Here is a 10,012-nt window from a genome sequence, read left to right on the forward strand (position 1 = left end):
AGCGTCGTTCCCCCCACCAGCTCCCCCACCAGCATAGGATGCCAGGCCGGGGTGGATGGAGAACAGGTTCCCTCCTGCACGTGGCAAGCACCCTGGTGCCTTATGCTTCGTGAGCACGGATGACGCCCGAGGGTATGTGGAAGCAACCACCCCCACGGCCCGCCTCGGCCAGCTCTCCCCACCCCGCAAGGCCCAGTGAGGAGCCACACACAGGTCGGTTGGTGAGCAGCGGATATTGCACCATTGGCAAATAATGAAATGTATATACATTAGCGACAACCACAGGGTCAGCAAGACAACCTACAAAAGTACCTGAACCGAGTCCGTTACATTCTTCATGGGAGAGGAATCAACAACAGAAGAACACACACTCACAAACACGTGCACATACAAAGATACCACAGGATGGAAAGCAATAAATTATGGGCCTTGTTCCTGCCTGGATCCTAAAAAGGCACAATTAAAGAGCAAAGCCTCCCCAGGCCACTTCCACATCTCCTCTGGGTGGGCTCCTCAGCCTGGCGGTGGTCAGCCCAACACCAGAGGCCTGAGCACGGCTTGCTCTCCCTGGAAGAGGAGAGCTTAAATATTCAGCTTCTTACTAGGGAAGAACTATATATATGGGAAGTGGCCACACCGGCCTCAGTGGGGAGAAGGGCTCAGCTGGGCCTATGAAGGTTGCCATGAGCCCCGGGGAGCGCCGGGGCATTCCCAGCAGGTGAAGACACTTGCTGAGCACACCAGAGCATTCTTTCAGGGGCTCATGTGAGCAGGGGGAGCCCAGGCTTGTGGGCAAGCACGCCAAGGTTCCTCTGCGTCCCCGCCCTGCCGCACAGCTCCTCCCTCTCCCAGGACTCAGAGTCAACCTATAGAGTTCAAGGCCTGGAATTTCTCCCTCAGGTTTCTCACTCGGCCCGGCTGGCCTGGGTCCGCTGGGTCCCTGGGACCCTCTTCCTTTGGCCAATACTCTGGACTCCTGGAAATTCCAGACTCCTGGAAATCCAGGCCCTGTCCCACCGTGGCTGCTGGTGAGCTGGGTCCCCGCCCATTGCGCTCCTCCAGCCCCGCAGTGGGGCAGGGCACGGGCCCCTTCTCCATGACAATCACCCGCCGGTTGTTGTCCAGGGTGAGGTCTGCGGTGACATACAGGGTCTCGTCTCCGACCGGCCTGCTGTGGGGCACCCTGCCGGGAGGCTGGGCCCGAACGGCCTCTGGGCCCGCCTGGCCCCTCCTGGCGCCCACGCTGCAGCAGCGGCCCACCCTGCCCGCCAGAGGGGGCTCCACCATGTTCTCGGGCACCGAGCAGCTGCGGCTGACGGGCCGCCCACGGGGCCGGCTGCCCCCAGCCTGCGATGGCTCGTCGTGGGAGGCGTACTTGGAGCAGAGCTCTCGGACGTCAGGCCAGTTGAAGGTCTCAGTGTCGAAGGGGCTGAGGGGGCTTCGGGAGGAGGGCCGGACCCCAGGCGAGGTGGTCCTCGGGCTGGCAGCAGTGGGGCTGAAGGAGAAATGCCGAGGAGAGCCGGGCTTGGGCGGGCTGTGCTCCTGGGCCACCGTCTGCTCAGAGCTGAGGAGGGACAGCACTGGCTTCCTCTTGCCTGTGAAGAGACAGTAAGTGGACTGAATGGCTGGGCGGGAGGGGAGAGGGCAAGTGAGGACTCTGCCCTGCCTTCTGCTCACGCTCCAGCCAAGGCTGCTTGCTGGCGTTTTGGTTGTGAGGGGAGAGAAATCACATTCACCAACCCCAGCCCCGTTATCAAAGGGCAATGGGTGGAGGGGCGCCTGGGTGGCTCAGTCGGTTAAACATCTGCCTTCAGCTCAGGTCATGATCCTGGGGTCCTGGGATAGAGCCCCACATCAGGCTCCTTGCTCAGTGGGGAGCCTGCTTCTCCCTCTGCCTCTGCCCCTCCCGCTGCTTGTGGTCTGTCAGATAATAAAATCTTAAAAAAAAAAAAAAAAGCAATGAGAAAAAGAAGAAAAGGCAGTGAACAGAGTCAGGAGTCTAAGGAAAAGACGAGAGCCTCCAGTCTCCTGGAAGAGAGGGCGCATGGCCACGTTTCCTCCCAAGGTCTCTGCTCCACAGGAAGGGCTCGGGGAGGGCAGTGAGGAGGCTCAACCAGGGCCACACACTTGGCCTTGGGCGTTAGACTAACCGCCAGGGCTCACACCACTTCTGTGTGGAGTCCAGCCCTCTCTTTGGTCATGGTTCTACAGGGGTCACTTTCCCCCAGGAGCCGACCTGCTCCTAAAAGGCTCTTCCACCCCAGACTTGGGGGAAGGGCCCACTCCCCACCCATGTAGTTGTACCTTTGCCGCCTGAGGGCGCCCCGGCCTCCTCCTGCAGGCAGGGAATAGTGGGAGCTGCCTTTCCCCACTGGAGAGGCGGCCTGGCTGTCACAGATTTGCTCTTGATCCGGAGGCTGTACTGGCGGGCCAGCTGGTAGACCTTGTTCTTGACCCGCTCGCTCATGTGGCCGTCCATCACGTGGGAGAGCTGGACGATGCGGGGGTGCAGCGGAGTCACCAGCTCCCCCTGGACACCGCTGCTCAGCTCCTTCACCAGCTCCTTCAGCTCCCGGGCCAGGTGGGCTGGGCTGGGCCGCTCCGTGGGGGAGGCGCTCTCAGGGGAGGCGGTGGCCGACTCCTCAGTGATGGCCCCCAGCTCGTGCTCCTCCAGGATGAAGAGCGGCTCGTGCAGGTCAAAACCATTGGCCTGGCCTTGGCCGGGCCCCTGCAGAGAGCTCTCCCCGGGAGACTCCATTCCCTCCCAGATCTTTACAATTTCTGAAGACGGCCGGAACTCAGCATCTGTGATAGGAGCTGGCTCCCCAGCACTCGCCTGGCCGGGTCCTGGGAGGTCAAACAGAGCCCACGAAGGCGGCCGGGAGCCCACCTGCCTCTTGTGCCCCAGCGGAGCCAGGGGCTCTGGGTCCGGCCTGGGAAGGCTGTTGAATCTGGAGACAGAGTTTCTCACCAGCCCCTTGGGGATATAGGAGAGGCTCTCCCGGCGCCGGATGCTAAAGCCCGCGTCATGGTGCTCTGCGTTTTCATAGTAGCTCTTGATTTTGTCCAGCAACAGCCGGTCTCGGGTGGAGAGGGTCGACTCCTTCTTCTTGCAGGAAGACCTGTCGGGCTCTGCTGGGCAGCCTGGACTCGGGGGCTCCGTCCCATTGACCGAAGGGCCACGCTCTGCAGCCACTCCCGCAGTGCTGTCCATCTCTGGGGGCGGCTGCGAGCTGAGGGCGTCCGTGGTGCTGCCATGCCAGGTCGAGCCCTTCTCGCTGCCCTCGAGGCTGAGCACACTGCTGCTTCGGCTCATCAGCCTCGGGGTCCCAAAGCCGCTGGCCTTGCTGTCCTCCAGCGCCAGGCTGCTCCGCCGGGAGAAGCTGCTGACGAAGCGCTCAGCGATGATGCTGGCCTGGTCCAGCACAGAGGGCGGCAGGAGGCGCTCGGTCTCCTGGGTGGCCCCCATGTCCTCCTCCTCCTCCTCACTGCTCAGAGCCTTAAGGTCCTCAGTGCTCTCGGCCCCCACAAAGTCCACCATGTCACCCGGGGAGTCCAGCCCCAGCAGCTCCTGGTGGGCATCAAGCTGTGCTTCCCGGACTTCTGGAGACTGTGTGTCTGAGGGCACCTCCTCAGTGCTGGGAACTTCCATGGCAGCAAATACTTCCTGCTCCATCTCAGGCTCAGGGTCTGGTTCAACCTGGGATAACAGAGCTCCTATGAGCCAAAAGCCTCCCTCGTGAGACCCAAAGGAGAAGGGGACAGCATGACCTGCTCAAAGCCCAGGGAGAGGTTATGCAGTTTAGGACCAAAGGCAATGAGAATGAGCACAACTCCAGAGTGGGAGCGACAGGCCCTTACGGAGAGGAACGTGGTGATGTCCCTCAGTCATCATGCAGCTAGTGGCCTTGGGTTGTAAAACCCAAGGAAAATTCTAGGAACGCAGATGGGGTAGAGTGGTGGCACCTCTCAGTGACAGCCTGCCTGGGAGCTACAGGGACAAGGTGGGAGCACACAACACAGGGTATGCCTGATGGAGAGGCAGCTTTCTAAAGCCCTAGAGACCACATGGGGGTTTTTCTGGGTTCAAACCCAACTACCCCGAGTGGCCACGACCTCCTGTGTGAATGAGGCTCCAGAGGGCAATAGGACCACATGATAGAGTCCCGTCAGAGCGGGTGAAGACAGGGATTTGGCTCCTACCAGCCAGCCTCTGGCCCTAGGCACGACGCTGCCTATGCCCAGGAGACAGGTAAGGAAGGAAGCCAATGTAAGAACCTCGTCCTGACCACCTTGAAGGTCATTTGAACCACGAAACCAGCCAGTACAGGCAGCTTCCCAGAGGGGCTTTAGGAAGAAGAGCAACACTCTCCATTCTGAGGAACCAGACCCGACCCCAACTGTTCTAGTCCAGAGTCTGCAACGCAGGACCCATGGTAGCGGCCTGCACCGCACTGTGCCGAGCCACAAGGGGCTTCTGAGAACCTGCAACGTGGCTAGTCCAAACTGAGAACAGCCGGAAGGGTAAAATACACAGCAGACTGCAAAAACGTCGTACAGAGTATAAAATGTCATTAATAGCTTTTTCCATTGATTACATGTTGAAAGTATAGTTAACATTCAATAATTAAATAATTTGTTTACACGGCTGCTAGAAAATGTAAAGTTATCCATGTGGCTTGCTTCCTGTTATCATGGAACAGCACCACCCTAGACTCCTATCCAGTGTCAGGGTCCTCAGACCCGCCCGGGTGGTGAGGTCTCCCCTGGGGTCAAGGCCTCATACACTTTTTCTGGTAACTTTAGGAAAACAAAGGTATCGGTTCCACCCACAGACAGCGTGGGGTGACAGGAAGTGGAATGTGGGCTTCTAAGTCACAGACTGTGATCTGATCTCAGTTATGCCCCTCAGAAGCTGCCCAACACCAGGCACGTCACTCAGCTTCTCTGAGCCTCTTCCTGCCTGAACTGTTGCAGGGAATAGAAGGAAGAAATAAAACATCGGACGTGTAGGAAGTGCCCAGTAGATGTCAGTACCCAGGGGGGCACAGTCGTGAGTCCAATATCTGGCCAGCTGGCAGGGGCAGGGCCTAGACGAGGAGGCCTGGCTGAAGGGACCTAAAATCTGGTCGCTTCTGCGAATACGGCCCTTGATAAGAGACTGCATCTTGTCAAAAAGGGGTTTCTTTCTCTAATTCATAGGCAGGGGCTACCTGCTTACCCCACCGTAGGCCCAGAGGCCACACAGGCTTCCTAAAGGGCCGAGAGTCCAGAGAGGGGAGTGGGGACCCCTGTGTCCCCAAGGGCCCAAGAGGAGAGCCCACGCCAGCAGCAGCACCCGCAGACCTGTGCTCTGGCCCCTTCTGCCCGCCGGCCACTCACCTCTGGCAGGGAAGAGGAGGTGGACTCGAAGCTCACGCGCTTCTCGGCGCTCGTCGGAGACCGGCCGCTGGACCTTCTGCGGCTCTTGGGGCCTTCAGACTCCCTGTGCCCCTTCTCCTGCAGCAAGCAGAGGGCCATCGTCAGCTCCTGGGACAACTGGGAGCTCATCCCTTCTGCAGCCCAACATGGGCGAACCTTCTGAGCCCCAAGGGGGCTGGGCTGTATTGAGAGCCAGCCTGAGACCTGAGCCTGGACCGCCAGGTCTGGGGACACAGAAATCCCTGCCGGGTGTGCAGCCTCCGAAAAGCCCAACCCGCTGGCCCCTTCCAGCCCCACTGGCTTCTCCCCCTTCCCCACCACCCCCACCCCGTTAGTCACGCTCACTGGGTAGGACACTAGTTCATGCCTAGTACTGGAACAGCACATGCCAAGGGCTCACCAGGGCGTGACAGCGGGCAAGGGGTTAGGTGCTGATGACAGGAGTGAGGGAACAGGACAGAGGGGTGGGAGGGCAGGGGAGAGAACTCCCGGATGGGCATGCACTCGCCAGGGAACATGCAAGGAGGTGGGGAGATCAAAGAGACACCTCACCATAGCGCCCCGGGAGAAAAGTAAAGCGTTGGCCCGATAGTGCCAGCAGTGGAGGGCGGCCAGCAGGGAGCTGGCGAAGTCGGCTACCTGCTCCGCCACTGCCAGGCTCTCCTCCTCCTCCTCCTCCTCCTCCTCCGAGCCTGGGGGTTCCAGTCTGGCCCCCTTCTCGCTGCCTTCATGCCCTGCCAAGTCCTCCAGAGACACCTGAAAGGCCTCCTCCTCCTCCACCACCACCTCCTCCTCCTCCTCCTCCTCCTCCTGGGCAGCCCCTTCGGCCTCCGGCTGCAGGCCCTGAGCGCGGGGAGGCCGCCCGAAGTCCAGGAGAGCGCCGGCACTGCCTGCATGCTGTTCAGAGCACAAGATCCCCTCGTGACCAGGCTCTGGGCAAGCCCCCTCCTCCTGCCAGTGGCTTGGGGTACGGAGGCTTTACACAGAGAAAGCCGCGCCTAAACACCCAAGCCCTGGTCTCCACCAGGGCCCAGGGAGGACCGAGGTGGGCGTCCTCAAGGTGGGAAGCTGGGACCTGGGAAAGCTGGGGCTGGTGCCTGCTCAGGAACTCAAGACCCAGAGAGGCCTGCCTGCCCCAGAGAGAGAAAATGGAGAAGATCCAGGCTGGGCCACCCCCAGGGTACCATTCCAGGAAAAGGGTAAGGAGGGATCCCCAGGGGGCCATGGCTTATTCATCTCTGTGACTCTGTGACAGCCGAGCACACAGTAGGGGCCTGAAAAGTCTTTGTCAAATGCACGAAGACGACGAGAGCCGAGGGGGCCAGGGCACTGACCTGGCAGTCCCACCCCCCTCTGTCAGGCCAGTCCTCTCTGCCCACTGGCCTTACCTTCATTTCTGTGGCACTGGCTGCACCCACCACGGCCAGGTCCCAGCACACAGGCGGCGGGGAGGGGAAAAGAGATCGGTAAGCAGGAGAAAGAACCTCTTTACAGAGACCAGGAGCCCCCCAGGGAAGGCTTCACTGGGGCTCTTATTCCCAGAACCTGTGCCCAGTCTCCAGGGCTTTCAAAGGAATGACTGACAGAGCAGAGGCCCCGGGGGACACAGGGCAGCACAGGTCTGTGCCCCTTACTGTGGCTGTTACCCGAGGACAGGGTACTAGGAGTGTGCAGGAGGGAGAGCTCAGCCCCCTCGCCACACAGCAAGGGGGGAGGCCCACCTCCAGGGAGGAGGAGAGGCAGGGTCCCCTCTGTCCTCAACACCCAGAGGGTTACCTGTGTCACCTCCCTGCCCCTCCCCTAGAGCTTGCCAGGAAGGGCTGGCCACGCTCACACTCACCTTTCTCACTGAGTTGCCTGAGCAGGTGTCTGGTTGGCTCTGAGAAGGAAAGCGAAGGGACAGTCAGTGCGGGCCTGGAAACAGCTGTGTCTGGCCCTGGTCCCATGCTCACAGCGCCACCGCCACCACCAGCTCCAAGTCCACTCCAGCCTGGCCCCCCTCAGCCCTAGGGCCTGAGGGAGGCTGCCCTCCTACCTACACCACAGGCAGGCAGCGCCCGGGCCACCCCCACCCAGCACTGGAGACCTCTGCTGTGCCTGCCAGCACACCCCCACTCCCAGGAACAGCGCGGCCCACAATCCCTGCATTAGTGCACCCAGCCCAGGGCCCTCGGTTCTGGGGCTCTAGTCGCAGGCTGCCTCCTTCAGCCCAACTCGCCACATCTCTGGAGAAGCTCAGCTCTACCTCCAGCCCCACCCTCCCTGCAATAAGCACATGAGCGCATTAGCTACACCCGAGGCCAAGCCCCCTTGCAGCACCCCGGCTGGAAAGCAGAGGTCGAACCCGATTTCCTACGGCCGTTAAGGCCTGACTCCATGAAGCCTCGCTGCCTGCTGGGGAGTGTGGCCCGGATGAACGAGGACTGACCAGGCTCTGGGAACAGGATACAAAACACACCCATTAGGCTGATGGTGTCACCACCTTGTATCCCAGCCTTTCTGAGAGAGGCAGGCAGGGATAAGACGTCACGTGTCCGGGGACCTCTCCACAGAGTCTTGACCTTAGCCTACAGTGTTCTTGCCCAGCTGGTGTTAACCGGGGAGCCCGCTATAAACTCGGAGGCGGAAGGGAATTCTAGCAGGGAGTCACACTGCAGAAGTTTCTTCTACCGACATGCGTGTGTGCATGCACCCGATCTGCACAACCGAAGTACGCTGTGAATCCGAGTGTTTTTAGAGAATGCTCTATTCTTTCATCTTAACACTTGCAATCAAGAATATTTAACAAGTGACAAGTGGTGACAGCAGCACCTCCCTCATCTAGAGCATCCTCTCTGCCCATCTCAGCTCTCTGGGAAAAGGAGGCCTGGAGGCAGAGACTCCAAGCTTGCGTGGGGCCCCGTCTCCCTCTCAGCAACTTGCTGGCCTTTTTTTTTTTTTTTACATCTTTTTTTAAGTCATCTCTACACCCAACATGGGGCTCGAACGCACGACCCCGAGATCAAGAGTCGCACACTCCACCGACAGAGCCGGCCAGGCGCCGCTTGCTGGCCTGTCTTTTACCCACACTTGTCACAAGTTCAATCGACTGATTTCAAACAACAGAAGCAGGGAGAAGAGCCACTCCAGGCGAGGACTCTGCGACAGACAAGAACCAACGCTTCCGGGTTAAGGGTGGACTCCACACCTCGGGTGCGCAGCCGCCGTGGCGACCCCCAGCCCCAAGCAGCGCACACGCCCAACGGATGCTGTCGCACCTACACCAGAAAAGGCAAAGTTCAACAGTGGTCGGCATCCTCTACTTTAAGAGGCTCAAGGGATGAAGCATGTTTTAGAGAGATGTTTGTTTCATAACGGTTAGAACTCAAGGACAAAAACAAGCAAACGGAAGCCGACTCCATCAGGGTTCACAGGCGGAAATCTCGGTTCTGTGGAAACTGAGCTCTAAAATGACTCACTGCCCACGTGCCCCAATAGCCACAGTGCGGGCGCTGACGTCACGACAGGCAGTACTGCGGTTCCTACCACCACCACCAGCTCTCCCATGAGCCAGAAGCTTCCAATTCAAAGCTATGGCAGGTTAAAGAGGAATGCTAGAAGGACAGGAAGAGCATCATAGGAGAAGGGAAAACAACGAGGGCCAGAAACTTATGAAGAAACACCACCCCAACTGGGGGCTTTTCACGTAGGGTGTCATAAAACGTTTGCAACTATCACAAATTTGCCTAGGGTTCAAGGTCCATTGGGCATAATACCAAACCAAACAAAATCACAAAAGCTTTCCAGAGACCACTTGGCTCCATCTTCCAGAAGACCAAAGCCCACATGTCAATCCCCAGAGTCGTTCGGGGGACCCATGGGTCATGGCCAAAGCCCAGTGCACCCAGGAGATCCACACCAGGACAGTGGGCCAGTCACTCCCGAATCTTCTCTCCAGGGGTCTCTGAGACACTTCTCACTCCAACTCTCACCTCGTCTATGTTTGGCAGGTGCCCAGCTGAAGCTAAATCTGTCCCCGGGCCTTGGACTCAAGAGCAGAGCACAAGCAGACGAACAGACGTAGAAAACACACACCCTTATCACCCCCAGAGCTGAGAATAAAAGCAAGGTTTTCTCTTTTTCAACAGACGACTCATTCCAATAAATCCAAGTACATAGTAGCAAGCCCAGTCATGGAAGAAAATCCAGCAGAGGAAAATGGAACTTCTTCCTGAGACCCAAAGTAAATATTTCCCGTCTGGTTTTGGTGCCACTTGATGTCTAACTCGTTTTCCCCACGTCCTGCCTCTGTCCTGCTCCAGAACTGGGCTGGGGATCGCCCATGACGTCTGAGTGCTGCTCCTGGCGGAGTCCCAGGATTCTGAGAGGCAAAGGAGCAAGGCTTTGGTCCCAGGAAAGCTAAGAAGGAGCACGGAGGCCTGAGTGAACAAGCATCCTCAGGGCCCTGGAAAAGGCGGGCTGCCCAGCCCTGGTGGGCAAGAAGGGCCCGAACGGAGGTGCCTGGGAGGGTAGCAGAAGCCCAGGGACAGGACGCGCCACATGTGCCCGGCGACCCTCCCCCTGCCCTTTCCCGGGATGTCCGGGGAGGGGA

General features: G+C 59.2%; 1 protein-coding gene across 5 annotated transcripts in view; it reads right to left on the reverse strand.

Annotated features, from left to right (window-relative positions):
* Positions 1–216: 216 nt before the first annotated feature.
* The window catches only part of PLEKHG3 (pleckstrin homology and RhoGEF domain containing G3), a 41,829-nt gene continuing 32,033 nt past the window's right edge, over positions 217–10,012 (reverse strand). Inside the window, exons 13-19 of one of the 5 annotated variants that reach the window (XM_034992860.1) lie at positions 7,766–7,855; positions 7,262–7,300; positions 6,810–6,829; positions 6,061–6,318; positions 5,383–5,499; positions 2,305–3,700; positions 217–1,595 (exon numbers count right to left, since the gene is read on the reverse strand). In XM_034992860.1, coding sequence (XP_034848751.1) covers positions 862–1,595; positions 2,305–3,700; positions 5,383–5,499; positions 6,061–6,318; positions 6,810–6,829; positions 7,262–7,300; positions 7,766–7,855 — 2,654 coding nt within the window. In that variant the 3' untranslated portion in view covers positions 217–861. Of the gene's footprint in view, positions 1,596–2,304; positions 3,701–5,382; positions 5,500–5,973; positions 6,319–6,809; positions 6,830–7,261; positions 7,301–7,765; positions 7,856–10,012 lie in introns of all 5 variants that reach the window. The other 4 variants (XM_034992859.1, XM_034992861.1, XM_034992862.1 and 1 more) reach the window with 4 other exon arrangements.

This window comes from Mirounga leonina, unplaced genomic scaffold, assembly GCF_011800145.1.
Source record: "Mirounga leonina isolate KUSES-001 unplaced genomic scaffold, KU_Mleo_1.0 Mir_82, whole genome shotgun sequence".
NCBI classification, from domain to species: domain Eukaryota; kingdom Metazoa; phylum Chordata; class Mammalia; order Carnivora; family Phocidae; genus Mirounga; species Mirounga leonina.